Source organism: Rhipicephalus microplus, chromosome 9, assembly GCF_043290135.1.
Source record: "Rhipicephalus microplus isolate Deutch F79 chromosome 9, USDA_Rmic, whole genome shotgun sequence".
NCBI lineage: Eukaryota > Metazoa > Arthropoda > Arachnida > Ixodida > Ixodidae > Rhipicephalus > Rhipicephalus microplus.
Genome location: NC_134708.1, coordinates 88,564,763 through 88,580,255, shown reverse-complemented (window position 1 = coordinate 88,580,255; position 15,493 = coordinate 88,564,763). Strand labels below are relative to the sequence as shown.

At 44.8% G+C, this 15,493-nt stretch overlaps 1 protein-coding gene across 2 annotated transcripts; it reads right to left on the bottom strand.

Moving 5' to 3' along the window:
- Positions 1-237: 237 nt before the first annotated feature.
- On the bottom strand, positions 238-14,250 carry LOC142761666 (uncharacterized). 2 transcript variants are annotated; one of them, XM_075874044.1, is made up of 5 exons: positions 13,979-14,250; positions 12,042-12,177; positions 4,795-4,844; positions 3,261-3,369; positions 238-2,156 (listed from the first exon to the last, which is right to left on the bottom strand). In XM_075874044.1, exons 1-5 carry the CDS (start codon positions 14,046-14,048, stop codon positions 1,940-1,942), a joined length of 582 nt encoding a protein of 193 aa, XP_075730159.1. In that variant the 5' UTR covers positions 14,049-14,250; the 3' UTR covers positions 238-1,939. The 2 variants fall into 2 exon arrangements, with proteins under 2 accessions (XP_075730159.1, XP_075730158.1); XM_075874043.1 differs by having other exon boundaries at positions 4,699-4,844; positions 13,979-14,241.
- Positions 14,251-15,493: the final 1,243 nt, after the last annotated feature.

The following is a 15,493-nucleotide window of genomic DNA, read 5'->3' as shown; positions in this document are numbered from 1 at the left end:
CTTTACTCCTCTCTCCTTTAATTTCTCCTTAGTCCTTCTTTTGTGAGCTACTGCTGAGGCCTCGTACTCTGGTGCCGGCAGTTACGGGTCTCACTTTGTTGTATTTTTTTTATATTATAATCACTTCACCACCCCCACTCGCAACTACTTCTCTTTAGTGTGACAACGGATGACAAGTGGCTTTTTGTTCCCTTGAGGAATAGAATGAGATTGCCTCATCTGGAAAAAAAAGGTGTCTACAACATAAAACGTTTTTTTTTACTTGTAAGAAGGCATATTTTTGGCGCCAAACCTCAAAGCATGACAAAAAACAATTTACCGTGAAATACAAATAGTATAAGATTTCTTACAACAGATGACTAAGTGCGATAGGCTTTCGACTACATCAAGCTAAATAGTCTTCATGGTTTATGATGGGCTCGTAAGGCGAAATTTTATTGCGCATGATTGCATTTTCGAGTGTATGGTAAAGTTTGTCGAACTGCAGAAAGCTCAATAGTTTGTATCTGAATGATTGCCGAGGGTGAAACCCTTTGCATCTCTGCGAGAATTTTAAACCGCTGGGCCTCTGCAGCGCTGTAGCGTATGACGTGCCCGGCGTTTTCTTTCTTTTTCTTTTGTGGGAGCGGCGGTGGGGATTCATTTAGTAAGAAGGACCCAGCTCTTTGTTGTTACTTGCACAAGTTTGTCGTCTGATTTATACACTATATACGTCTAAGAACAGATAATAAAGCAAAAAAATGGACGTGGCAAAGTGGTCTAATGCTGTACCGGGTGCAGCGAGGGTTCACAGCTTCTAATCCTGGTGGCGCGCATCAATTTGTTTTAAAGACGATAGTTTTTCTTGGAGACCTTCGGCGCAAACATTCTGGTCTGTCTGTATGTCTGTACAACTGTTCGTTTGTTCGCCTTTAACAGTAGCTTAAAAGGCATCATATTGACCAAACGATACTCCAAACGGCTGACCCCATCCGCAGTGCCCACCAATATTGCTGAATGTTCAGCGCTCATACTTATGCGATTGTCAATTAAAAAGCAATTATTATGCATATCTTAGGCCTCATAACAACACGTCAATATTATGTACGTGTATTTTTACTAGAAAAGGCATACATAAGAAATTCTTAGGACCGTAGCGTTTATCACGCTGCGCCGACCATGCAACACTTGCACGAGCAGGCGAGTGTTTCCAACGTTTTGCTAAGACGACACGGTGGTGGCACCTACCCGTCGCCTTGCGTTCTACAAGTTATCACCTCAGAGATGAGCGCGCATGCCACCCGCTTTGTTTTCCAAGATAACTGCCACTTAGCGCTCATGTCTTACGTGTGGCTTGACTTGATGCGCTCGTTCACCTCCGCTGCACGCTCAAGGCACTCTAACGCAGCGCCTACAGAATACCATTTACCAATTTTCTTGCACCGACAATAAATAAATGCTTTGTGCACTCTTTCGAGACGCAAGAAAGACTATCGTCTTTTGACGACAATTGCAGTATAACATGCAGATACAGGGCCAATTTTTATTCCTTTTCTTTGGGGCCTTGTATATGTACTGATACGTATGCATACATACGACATGACGGCGACGACGAAAAACAGCTCAGAGTGTACATGTAATTGTCATCGCAATAACTGAGCTAGAAAAGAAGAGTGCAACTGTGCTGTTGCTGTATCAAAGCCTGAGTCATACCACACTGGCCATTTCTTAGAATATGTGCATGTAGTCTTAACGTAGTTATTTTCTTCCATATATTTTTCACTCTGAACGCAACTGCATGCTAAGAGCAGTCTTCAGATGATTCGTATAATCCCATTCACGGGCGCGTTTCTCATGGGGTCTTTAATTGTCTGGTATGAAGAACCGAATGTGTCATTGACCATGATCCGTGACTGCGGGGGGGGGGGGGGCGGGGAGGCTTGAATACATGCGTGCTCATCTACACATAGCTCCGTACTGCCAATCCCAGGAGGCATGCTGCAATCGCCGCTGTTGCACTTTTCGTTGGGTAAGCAGCGTTTTGCATCAGAGGTAACCAGGACAGCTCGACAATGGCGTCAACAATCTTCAGCAGGTGGGAGATCGCGGCATGGTGTTTCTTCACGCCACACGTTTTAACCGCTGCCTCGACGCATCCCTTCAAGTTTTGTGCTCCCCTGCAGGAAACGACGTGGAAAGAAGGTCGTAACAAGACCTTTTATTGTGGGTCAGAATAACGCTTCTGGATACAGCAAGTGTTGCTAATGATTGATACAAAGAACTGTGAATAGGTGTTATATATCTTCGAATCACCTGCACAACTATACACTTCTGACGCCTTTCAACACAACAAATAATTATTCTGAGAATCGATGTGTTTGACTTCCACGATTCATGGTGAAATATCACCTCTGCACTCTTTTTATGTAGGAATCACTTAATTATTCCTGATTGCTGAACGGGCTAAAATATTGCTTCAGCTGTGACTCAACTGTGATCGGAACACCCTATGGTCCCAGTGCGCGTTATTCAACTCTAGCTGCAAAGACTTTCAGAGACAGCTCTCACCTGTGCCAGAAAAAAAGTGGAATTCATTCCATTATCTGGTTATACTAAAATACTACAGGCTAAATATGTGAAGTGCGTACGCACCAACGTTAGAACCAAATAATTAGCACATGCCAAGGTAACTACCGGGGAGGAATAGGTGAAAAGAAATCATCTTTTTGACGCTGTTTTCTTACTCTTATTCTTTCCCGGAGGTTTGTGTTGAGTACTTTTCTTGTAACACGCAGCCACTAACCCAACAACAAGTTTTACTAAAACATATATATGTAATTATGTTCAAATTGAGCGTGGGAAATATCCGTCAGTGTCGCTAAAAGTGAGCCAAACAAGACTAAACCTGAACCTTCAGCATAAGCGAAATCATGGCGTCTAAAATTGGTTAACAAATGAAGAATACGGCGTGCCACCTACCACAAACCTGTGCTGCGGAGGTGATATGTGATTGAGTAAGAGAATGGTCTTGGGACGTTAAACCCCACATATCAATCATCAATGATTGAGTAAGAGAAGTCAGGCATTCAAAGGGATTACTTACTAGTCAAAAGAATTTTCACTAGTTATTCGCATACTACACCGCGATGTAATCAGCAAGCACTCCTCGCATGCTAGGAATAATTGTGGTGCGCTAGCAATACCGACCAGTTTGGTGGCTGACACTATTCTGAATTGAAATGTCATTCGGTTATAGCACATGCCACACAGGTCAAGCTCACCTGTTCTGTTCAGGCACCTGATCTTCCAAAGTGCCACTTTTTATATCAAGGCTGACACTGCAAGTGCGCATCACGTTGAGATCGATGCATTCGCGAAGCTGTGCCACAGCTGCATAGTAAAAAAACGAAAGTAAAAAAAACATGAAGTAAATATACATGCGAATAGAAAAAACTCTCCAGCCACTGGGACCCAGTGGAGTGCATGCGGAGAACTCTTTAGAAGTGCACTTGATGAAGATTTAGTTTTGTTCACCCCATATATTCTAAAGTGCCAGAATAATGGCTTTCACAATGACTTCTTCGTGGAGAACTCATATAACGCTTTTGTGAAATGAAGAATTTTGCCTCGTGAAATGTGCGACAAGTTATCGCTGCTGCAAAGCTTCGTCTTCTTGAAACATAGCCATCACAACCGCCATTCCAACTCCTGTCTTCGGTCTCTACTGACTCTACTGCATCAAATAGGGCCACCTTCAAAATAGTAGAGCATAGTTTTAATTGTCACGATATTGTTCTTTCAAATTCTGAAACGATTCGCTATGTGGGTACCTTGATGCACTATTTATTAATTTATTTATTTAGTACATACTGCCAATCCCTTTAGGGGTTATTACAGGAAGGACACAAACTATAAATATATAGAGAAAAATACAAAGAAAAAAATAATCCGAATCATTGTAATAGTGCATGTTCTTGTCATCATACGCAAGAAATCATCAGCCTATCTTGTGCCTGGCCCCACCGCAGTGGTCTAGTGGCTAAGGTACTCGGCTGCTGACGCGCAGGTGGGATCAAATCCCGGCAGCAGTGGCTGCATTTTCGATGGAGGCGGAAATGTTGTAGGCCCGTGTGCTCAGATTTTGGTGCACGTTAAAGAACCCCAGGTGGTCGAAATTTCAGGAGCCCTCCACTACGGCGTCTCTCACAGACATATGCTGGTTTTGTGACGTTAAACCCCGCATATAAATCAACCAATATCTTGTGTCTACAGGGGACGAAGGTAGTCACCAAAGCTCACCAACGCAACCTGCCATGCGTAAGCTCATTTGGTTGCGTAGCAACCAAGTGAGCTTACACATAGTACAAAAGCAACGTAGCAACGCACGCTAGGTATACGGTTTTTGCATATTTCATCGCTTCACTCTCCCACATACTCAATTAATATTCGTTCCACGTATCCGCATCCTCGCTTTTCGACTCTTCGTGTATATTTTTGTCCCTCATAATGACCTATATTAATCGGTCCTTCTCGTCAAAGCCTGCATATATTTACTTGTTTCTAACTTTAATCACAAGAAATCTCTCACGCTCACCCACGCAGTGCACTAAGCCTACTGCATCGCCAGTTTATCTTCGTTGGTGTGCACCTGTTTTAATTTCCGTTTCTTGATCACAAAGTTAAGCGCACTGGCAAGTTGGAACGCAGGTGGGTACCTACACTCGCAGTTTTGTGCTGAAGTTAATTCTTCACGAAGCGCCACGTAGCCTCTTTCCATCCTAGAGAACTCCTTTCTCTCGCTTTCCGTGCACCTACCGTAGCGATGTTGCTTGCAAAAGTTGTATTCGGGAAACTTCGATGACTCACTGTAAGTACAACGAGAAAGAGTACTTACAAAAACATTTTTTAAGAATTCTTGCATGTTTTTTGAGCTGTTTTCGGAAGCACAACTATAAGGAATTAGAACTGCACTGAGCAATCCTATAGCTTCCACCGCACAAAGCTACGCAGAAAAATGAAGCGTAAACCGAAAATATTGCTAAAAATTTCCTGCATTGTTGTGTCGAAGCTCTTAGGCAACGTGATTGCGAAGTGAGGTGGCCATCTTAATTGGCCAATGAGCAATGAACATGGCACTCAACTACTAGGTACAACGAAAGAGGAAAAATTCAATGGCTCTTGTTAATCGTTATACACGTCATCAATGACAGCCAACAGGCGATCAAAGCAATGAAAGCATACGATAAATTATTTGTTGTGATTAGAACATGTTGTACATACGTGTTGTGGGGAAGACGACGACGAAGTGATTGCTTAGCAGATTGCTGTTTCACTAGGTGCTCTCTTTTTTCGCCTAACTATAAGTGAACTTCGCGAATATCACATCCGTGTCCGTCGGTGATAGACGTGGACCCCCACGGACGTCCGCCAGATACGGCGACGTCGGCGGTGGCCGCATCCAGGAAGCGTTCGGGAATCTACAGCGACTACGACAGCGAGGGCACTCTTGTTTACCCAATGAGCAGCGAAGAGCCTTCCGACGACGACGATTTTAAGCTGGTGCTGAGCCGTAAAGCGAAGAGGTGGAACGTCAGAACGTCTTCGTCATCGAGTACGTTGAATGACAGAGTGCCAAGGAGACCCGTGACAAACACTATCACTTTTGTCCCTGAGGTGCCGGATGGTAACATGAAGAGCCTCAACAGGCAATCTGTTTGGATGATGCTGTAAGGACTCGTGCCAAACGAGATCACAGACATCAGAGTGAACACGCGTAAGAACGTATTGGCTATCGACGTTTTACATGCTGCGGCACTTAATATACTGCGCAACGTCAACGAGCAGGGCGGAATGATTGCTCGCTCCTACATTCCTGTGAGCTCTAACGTCGTCACTGAGTCATCTACGATGTGGATACTGCCATTTCCAGCTTCGTTTTCGATGTTCTGGTCAAACCGGCAAATAAAGCCAGCGTCATCGCAAAAGTTGTCTGTTTGGGAAACTCACGCTGCTTGAAGATCATGTTCAAGGGTGACTCTCTTCCTTCAAACGCAAAGATGGGCCATTTTTAGCATTCTGTGCGACCTTTCGTACCAAAGCCCTTACAGTGTCATAAGTCTATGAAGATGGGTCACGTGAGAAGCGTATGCGAAAATAGGACGGTGTGTCCTTGTTGCGCGGAAGCCCATTCTGCGGATGACTGCGAAGCAACTACCCTCAAATGCTCGAATTGTCATGGGTCACATGCAGCTTCTTCAAAAGAATGCCCCAAATGCAAAGAGAAATAGCCGTATTGAAACAAATGGTCAGAGACAATTCGTCGCATCGAGAGGCTGCCAGGACCGTCCGAAAGAGGCGTCATCATCGCCGCAGTTCATCAAAGAATGCCGCAGACGCTGCATCGAAAGCGCCACTCTACCAACCCTCTCTTCCACCGCCCTTGCCTCCCAGACCGAAGGCGGCCAACACAGTCAACAAACCAACGAACAGCAATGTTGCAGATGAATCAGTTTGGCCTTCATTGCCGAAATCACAGCCACCTGCGAATTCCAAGCGCACATCGATAATCACATCCCTCCAGCCAGCCACTGACAAGCTGCCTGAGGAGGACACAGAAGTCATCAGAATGTTCCGAACACTCCTGAATGCCATGCGAAAGCTGTGCAGCAGCCTGAAGTCTCCACTCGCTCAAAGTGCATTACAAGTACTGGATGCTCTATGTCCCGTATTTGCAAGTCTCCAGTAGCAACCATGGCTCGACCAATTTTCTCCTTCCGCAACGAGGTCCAACAAGCGTCGATAATGCAGGGGAACGCGAAAGGCCTGAGATCTCGCATCTCTCCATTCCGTCAGTATATATTCATGAATCGTATTCCTATAATGGTTATATGTGAACCAAACGTGCAACAACCTCCTAAACTATCAGGGTATGAAGGTTTTGTTTCTTCAACGTGCGAGGAATGCAGCGAGGTGGTTGTTTACAGTCGCACATATTTCACATATGCGCATCACGCAGTTCAACCGCATAATGACAATCAGTATGTCTGCTTACGTGTTAAAAAGGAAAAAGTGTCATTCACACTTATTGGTGTCTACATATCACCATCCAGACGATTTGAACAAGACCGATGACGAGACATACTGACAACTACGGGCCCATGGGTTATAACTGGAGACTTCAACGCATATCACTTAATCTGGGGTAGTTCGACGATCAACGCTAAAGGAAGAAACCTCGTGTCATTCCCCTTCAAGCCCGACCTATGTTTCTTAAATGATGGCAGTCCTACACATCTGCGGAGCCTTACGTACTGCAGTTGCCTCGATTTGACTCTGATATCCAGAAACTTCCGGTCACAACTGCACTGGTTTTCAGACATCGAAACGCATGGGAGTGACCACATTCCAACCTATATGCGAATAAGGGGTCTTACTAACTCCTCTCCTAAGACCACAACACGAAGAATTGATTGGTCCGAATTTCAGTGACTCATGTAAAATACATGCGATGAAGACCCTGACCAGAACTTGGAGGATGTCATCAAAGAGGCAATGAGGGAAGCTTCTTGTCTCCTCCCGTTCACCGGCAAGCGTTCAGATTTCGATGTTGAACTGGAAAACTGTGTGCGCTTCGCCGAAGGGCGGAAAGGAGATACAGGCGGAAGAAAGCAATATGCGACTTGAAGCTGGCACGACGCATACAGAAAAAAGTCCAATGACGTTTAGACAAACTTGAACAGGAACCCTGGAAATAATTCTGCGAATCATTGGATCCCCGAAAGTCGTTGTCACGCATATGTAGCACTATTCGTGGCCTGCGCTTGACTCCCCAACAAAGACATCATTTCATGGCTTTAGCCCTACATTTAGGCCACACCCAACTTGAAGTGGCAAATGAGTTCCGTGCGCGAATCGCTGGTGTGTCCGCCTTGTCCGCTGGCACCATTAGGAGTGTTATCCCTGAACCCGGCATCTCTGAAATGGACAATCTTTTCACTATAGAACTTGACGCATCTTTGGCGGCTTCCCGACGATCATCTTCACCAGGACCCGGTGGCATTACCTACGCCCCTCTAGCCAACTTTCAAGAGTACGCAAGGGGACAGTTGTTATGCTATTACAACCACTCGTTGTAGGCGGGCATTGTTCCCCAGGATTGGAAGATAAGTCGACGAGTGCCACTACTCAAAGCAGGAAAGTCATCATTTGATTTGACATCATTTTGCCCTATCGCCCTCGCAAGTTGCGTAGGAAAAGTCATGGAAAGGATGATACTTACATGCCTAGAATGGTACCTCGAGCGCTACAACGTATACCCAAACTGCATGACGGGTTTTCGGCGAGGTAGGTCATCTCTTGACGACGTGATTGATCTCACGACATTTATCCAGTATCAGAAGAGCCTCGAGCACATACCACTGGCACTCTTCCTCGACGTCCAAGGGGCTTATGACAACGTAACACATAGAGCCATCCTAGACTCGTTGGAAGCTGTCGGAATCGGTGGTCGGATGTTCAAATGAATCCAGGATTGTTTGACCAGGAGGTCTTTTTTGGTACAAACCTTAGATGGAACTGCCACCAATTACTATACCTCCCGTGGCGTCCCTCAGGGCGCCGTATTAAGTTCCACTTCATTTAACATCGTGATGGTGAGACTTCGTGAAGTTTTGCCAAGTACTATCCTCATATCCATATATGCTGACGATATTTGTCTATGGACTTCGGCTGTAACTCACATACAAGTACGTGCAAGAGTCCAGCAGGCTGTTACCCTGACATGCTCATATCTCCGCAAGCAAGGTCTTTCCGTCTCAACAAAGAAATGTGCATTGGTTGCGTTTACTCTTAGAGCCATGGCACAATACCCCGTTACCATCAATGGACAAAATATTCCATAACGGAAGAACCATCACTTCCTGGGTGTGATTATTGACAGGGACCTTTCGTGGAGTGCCCACTGCGATTACCTGAAGAGAAGGCTAACTTCCATGGTTCATATAAGGTGGTTCCTCTGCGAAAAATCTTGGGGCACATTGACAAGGTCAATGATGCAGCTATACAGGGCACTGTTTCTGGGATTTTTGCGCTACAGCTTGCCGTTACTGACAAGTACGTGCAAGACGAACATCCGCACCCTCGAAAGTCTGCGAGGACAAGCACTACGTGTGTGCTTAGGATCGCCGCGATGCACCTCAACCTACGGGGCAATTATGATCGCAAGAGAGCATCTAACTCAAACATACATCACCACTGACAATTTGAGAGCCCCCATAAGACACCTCTGCCGAAACATTTCTGCCTTTCGTGGAGTGCCCACTGCGATTACCTGAAGAGAAGGCTAACTTCCATGGTTCATATAAGGTGGTTCCTCTGCGGAAAATCTTGGGGCACATTGACAAGGTCAATGATGCAGCTATACAGGGCACTGTTTCTGGGATTTTTGCGCCACAGCTTGCCGTTACTGACAAGTACGTGCAAGACGAACATCCGCACCCTCGAAAGTCTGCAAGGATAAGCACTACGTGTGTGCTTAGGATCGCCGCGATGCACCTCAACCTACGGGGCAATTATGATCGCAAGAGAGCATCCAAGTCAAACATGCATCACCACTGACAATTTGAGAGCCCCCATAAGACACCTCTGCCGAATTCCTGGTCACCATGTTGCAGTGTTGCCACTTCAAAGACCACAAGCGATGTTTTCAAAGACTATTTGTGCCCATAGAGAATGCCTTCCTTTAGGCTTCACTCCAGCAACAAGACCAGCGTCACCTCTGTGGTGCCTACAACAACTACAGTGTACCTCACTATTCTGGGAATAACGAACAAGAGCCGTCATTCAACAGTCGTCCTACGACACGTGACATTGTCGCTACTCAACGAAAAATATGGCCAGAGGACCCACATTTACACCGATGGATCGGTCTCGGCTGACAGCTCCATCGGTGCTGTTGTCATCCCGACGTTCCAGGTCACTATAAAGTTCAAACTGTCGCATACGACAACATCCACAGCAGCGGAGCTTGCCGCCTTACGTGCTGCTATACTTTATATCGCGGAAGCCCGACCTCGAAAATGGGCTGTGTTCTTTCAAGGCATCCCTTCAGAGCTTGCAATCAGCTTTACGGCAAAGGGAGCATCAACAACTAGTGAATGAAATAAGAGAAGTGATTCACGATGTTTTGTTGAAAGTAAATGACGTGGTGTTCCAGTGGTTACCGGAAATTGTGGTATTGTCCGTGACGACCTTGCTGATATTGCTGCTCGATCCACCCACGAGGACGCCCAGACAACCACAATTCCATTGTCGAGCACCGACGCTGCAAGGGGCCTTCACTCGTTCGCTAACACCGTGTCGGAAACCTGGCTGAGTGACCCCAGTGTCAGGAACCACTGCCTATACAAATTGGACCCATCGAGACAGCTTCAAGTTCTATCGGACCTCTCCCGCCAGGATGCAACTTTACTGTGCCGCTTGTGGTTAGGTGTAGCTTTTAGAAAGGCGTACTCCTTTCGCATAGGAATGGTGGATAGCTCCCAATGTGAATCGTGCGACACTGACGAGACAATAGAACATCTACTGTATTCATGCAAACGTTTTGCGAGCGAACGCAACTTGCTACGCGAAACGTTAGAGAGACTAGACAGTAGACTTTTTTTCGAAGAGAAAATCCTTGGTTCATGGCTCTGCGCGTCGCAGGCCAGCAAAGCGACGCGGGTATTGCTAAGTTTTCTAAAGACGACCGGACTACGCGACTGCTTATAAGCGTGCAATGGACAAGGTCACATCTACACACACGTTGCCCTCAACTTCTCTCCCCCTTCTCCTTTAATTCCCTCACCCCTTCTCTCAGTGCAGGGTAGCAAACCGGACGTGCTTCTGGTTGACCTCCCTGCCTTTCATTTCTTCCCTTCATCCTCCTCCTCCTCCTCCTACATGTTTTAATTACGACCTGTATGTACAACATGAGTCCGAAAGAAAGGGTTTGATTACGTACTTGACGAGATTCTAGATAGATAGATAGATAGATAGATAGATAGATAGATAGATAGATAGATAGATAGATAGATAGATAGATAGATAGATAGATAGATAGATAGATAGATAGATAGATAGATAGATAGATAGATAGATAGATAGATAGATAGATAGATAGATAGATAGATAGATAGATAGATAGATAGATAGATAGATAGATAGATAGATAGATAGATAGATAGATAGATAGATAGATAGATAGATAGATAGATAGATAGATAGATAGATAGATAGATAGATAGATAGATAGATAGATAGATAGATAGATAGATAGATAGATAGATAGATACGCTTCAAGTCGCCGAAGTAAGACTTTCTTCGCATTCAAAGAAACTGGCTGCATGCGTTGCACAACTATTCACTCGCCCCTTCGTATTTGTAACTGGGTCGCGAGTTCGGATTAAACTTTCGCTTGAAGCTTTTGCCGACTCGAGTAGATATAATGGAAGCAACAGCATCTTAAACCAGTAGTGGCACACAGCCAAACATCAGCTTCGCACCCCTCGTTGAAGGCAACACTTCACCTCCATTCAATAGATAACAATAATGACGAATTACCAATTAGTCATTGTCATATCATATACGATTACAGAACATGCTTGGGATACCCCCACCGCTCAGCGACGCATTTATTCGAATTCCCTCTGTGGGGAGATGTGGGCGTTTTTTTTTCTTATTTCTTCCCACTTCTGCTCCGAATATAATCCTTGAATTGATTCTCTGTCGGTAAACATTAGCGCTGTGTCTAACTAAGATATTGAACTCTAAAATCATCCTTGGCAGGCTCCTTCGTCGCGAAGGTCTAGTCGTAGCAGAATTCTGTCCTCGACATTCTGTCTCCGTCAGAAGAGTTGGCTAGAACGCCCTCGCAACAAGGATACAGCGTTCCGCGAGAAGGTTCTAGCCAACCTACGTATTCCATAAGCACACACATCGTTCGAAGGTTTGAGGCATAAAAAATTGATCACCAAATCAACATTTACGGCAAAAACTATACTGACAATTGACTTCGCACATCTTACCTCAAGCACAGGTTTGTCAAATAGGACGTTTTGTTGTCCTTACGTCCTAAAAGAGGAATTTTCCCAAACCTGTCAGCAAAGCCCCAGTAGCACACAGCGACGTCCTGCTTGTCGCAATACGTTTCGTTTCCACCACCTTAAAAGCACACACAGGAAAAGTGTATCATGTAGACGCCACAAGACCTCAGAACAGGGATCAGAACGGCCAGCGTAGTTACGGCTTCATTTTTGCATTTCTAAGTAACGCATTAGAGAAGCGCGCTCCCCAATGCTAACTTTAAGGTAGCGTAAAGTGACCCTCACAAGCACATAAACACCACAGGTTGTTGCTTGCATAGCTCAATCATCAAGACCACTGTCTGGTATTATTTTTTTAGCTAGCAGACTGTTTGTTGGTCCTACCTTCACCATTCTACAACTTTGAAGAATTTTTCCTTCAGTATGAGCCCACAGCCAAACAGACAGGGACGTTTATTATTCAGTGTGAGCCCAGACTTCTCTTATGTCGTAATAATGCAGTAATTATTTTCGAATGCTTTTTAAGCATTGGTTCTACAACTACGACAATAAATGCTTATCGCCAATCCCAAAAACTCAAACGCTCTTGATTCTTCCATTTTCAAGCTCCCTTTCAGTATATGTATATAGTAATATCCGGTATTGTTGATCGTGCTTTTCATACACATTAGCTCTCGCATCTATTTACAGCAGAGTTGCCGTTTCACCTACAAAAGATTATATATGAGCTTATTGTTTCGCCTTGTGGCTAGTGGAATTTCGCAGTCACTTGTCGTGCTCTCTTGGGCTTACTGCATTTCCTCGTCAAATATTACTATTTCAGTTATCATCACGTTAACCAAGGCAAGTTCATCAATGTCGTTTACTAATAGCATGTTTGTCGACGACCGAGTAAATGGGTGCGTAGGCGTGCGCTGAGCTCCCCATCAGGTGGGTGGAATAGAATGGTGAAGGCTTATCGCTGCTCCCTCCTTTGTCCTACTAAGTCATTGTACAGGGGAAGTGTTTGCGCCCCCCCCCCCCTCTTTTAGGTTAAAAGGACTGGCCAAGCGCCATTAGTCACCTAAAGGATGTGGGCATGGCGACCCTTGGCCCTCTTGGCATGAAATAAGGTGGGAATAAAAGTAAGCGCGCCTTGAATAAAATTCAACTATTTATGCAGTCGAGCATACGTTGACGGATATTGCAAGAAACGTTAATTATGCGCTCGCAAACATGCTTTCAATAATAGGAGGACTACTCTGGATGAAATGTTAAGAAGTGGTATCAAGTGCCGTGCCATTAACTGGCACTAGATACCAAAAGCTCTATGTGGCGTATAGTCTTCAACTTTAATTTAGTCTCCTGTTAATCTATCCCATTTCCTTCTAGCCACCCCACCCCCCAAGAATGTTTTTCTCCTATTTAGTTTTTTTTAGAAAACATGCGGTGAAACTACGGAATCTGCAAAAAAGATTCTTGATGCAAATCATTTGAAATATTTCTTCATCAATGACGAAGACCTAAACCCTTGAAATAATACAATGTTGGTTACCGGCCCATCCTTCCCACATATAATCTACGAGAGTGACAGGCTTTTGCACTAAGCAAACGTCACAAAAATAGGAGCAACTTTCAGTTTCTTGTCACTTATGCACAAATACCGTCGTCTGACAAATAATGATCGTCTGACCAATCGGGCTATTTCACCACTTGGCTGGACTGATCGTTAGTAAAGTTCATCAACTTTCCAACATTGCGTATATCCATAGTGCAGAATTCGGCCCCCGGAGCCGTACTCTGCAACAATAAGGTATCTGAAAAGCTCTATTTACGAAGTAAATAGAGTTTTTCAATAAATATTTTCAGTAAATCTCTCTCCAATGAAGTGTACTTCATTGAAGCGAGAGTTCTCAATAACCAGAACCTATGGGCCTCACCTTTTCCAGAAACTAGCGCAGCGAAAAGCAGAAGGACACTTGAATGCCTCGCGATCGACACTGTTCCCATTCTCCGAAGCCAACCACGGCGTTTGTCACTAGGGAGGTGTGGTCAGCTCGTGTGGTATCAAATACTCCTGGAAGTAGTTCCTCGTGCAAGTCGCAATGCCCAAACTTCTGCGTATATAGCAGCGCGCATGGCATGAGACATACCTGTTGTTATCAGAATCTGTGTAGCCTAATCGTTCAACAGATATCACCCCTCGTCCAGGGCGACACTCACTCTATCAGCTCATATGGCGGAGAGGGGGAGTGGCATTCGGTTGTGAGACACGGCTTCTCTGAAACGCAGTTTCTCCGGCGTGGATTTCATAAGCTCAAGTGCTTGGCGTGCGTGTTACCCTCACGTTTTCTTATCTCCCTCCGTGGGCAAGATGTTCAAGCAATGCCCATGCAGTTTCAATGTCGCTGATAGGAGTGCCTTTCATTGACTGTGGTTTCCATTTGACTGTGCAGTTTTCTCAACTCAATGGCCATAAAAAATGACGACATCGTTTTTGTATAGCTCATTCATCGATTATAGCACCATCTAATCTGTACTTACATTTCTTAGGCTTTTTTTGTGTCAAAGCCACGGTAATGTGTTTTAATGTGTAGCAGGATGAATGGGTCGGGCACCGATTGTGTAAGCACTCCACCTTTGTGCTCGCGAGATAAAGAATTTGTAAGAACAACCCCTGTCGTTTTACGTTCCCAAACAACGATATGGTTAACAGACGCCATACTGGAGGCCTCTGGAAATTTTGACTAGCTGATGTTCTCTAACGTGTGCTGACATCACACAGCACATCGTGCGAAAGTGTAGTGGCTATCAAAATGCGATTGTCACGGCCGGGATCAAACCCAAATGTCCGAGTCAGCGGCCGAGCACTTTAACCATTGCTCTACGGTGGTGGACTGTTTAGTAGCGGAAAAGTCATTCAGTAGCAGAAGAGCTGATTTGTGGTCTTTTATAGGCTTACCCGAAAGTAAAGAAGAAATCTGGTCAGCTTGCACTACAGCGTCAAGCCTCAACCGCAATGAAAGAGGTGGTCGCTTAGCTAGTGGTGGTTTGGCTCAATCTCAGTTACGCGTATCCAGAGATGATCATAATATTTTGGTTATTAGGCATAATTAAACACCTTTACAACTCTGACATATGGGGTGCGCTTGGCTCCATCAGAGAACCTTTATATTATACTTGTTAGTTACACTGTCCTAATTAGCACTAGTTATACACAGTTGCGCCTATTTATGATCACCTCTGTCACTAGAAATTATGGTTCATTTAGCTGGGCTTCACTTGCCATTTTAGAATTTCCACTCTGGTTTCACACGTAAATTTCAACTAAGCTATTCTTAATCAGGATATGTCATGCTCAAGTATGATTAGTTAGATTTGTCTATGCTTAAATTGGTTCGTTGAGCTCATTTAAGCATAAGTAGCCTAATTGCGTCACTTGAAACTCGAGCATC

What these genes read in the sequence shown, in the direction of transcription:
- LOC142761666 (XM_075874043.1), bottom strand. Translation starts at nt 14,048, where the DNA reads ATGGGAACAGTGTCGATCGCGAGGCATTCAAGTGTCCTTCTGCTTTTC. An exon ending in TGCGCTAGTTTCTGGAAAAG is followed by an intron (nt 12,178 to 13,978) that starts GTGAGGCCCATA and finishes TGTGCTTTTAAG; the next exon opens with GTGGTGGAAACGAAACGTAT. An exon ending in CAGGTGCCTGAACAGAACAG is followed by an intron (nt 2,157 to 3,260) that starts GTGAGCTTGACC and finishes CGTTTCCTGCAG; the next exon opens with GGGAGCACAAAACTTGAAGG.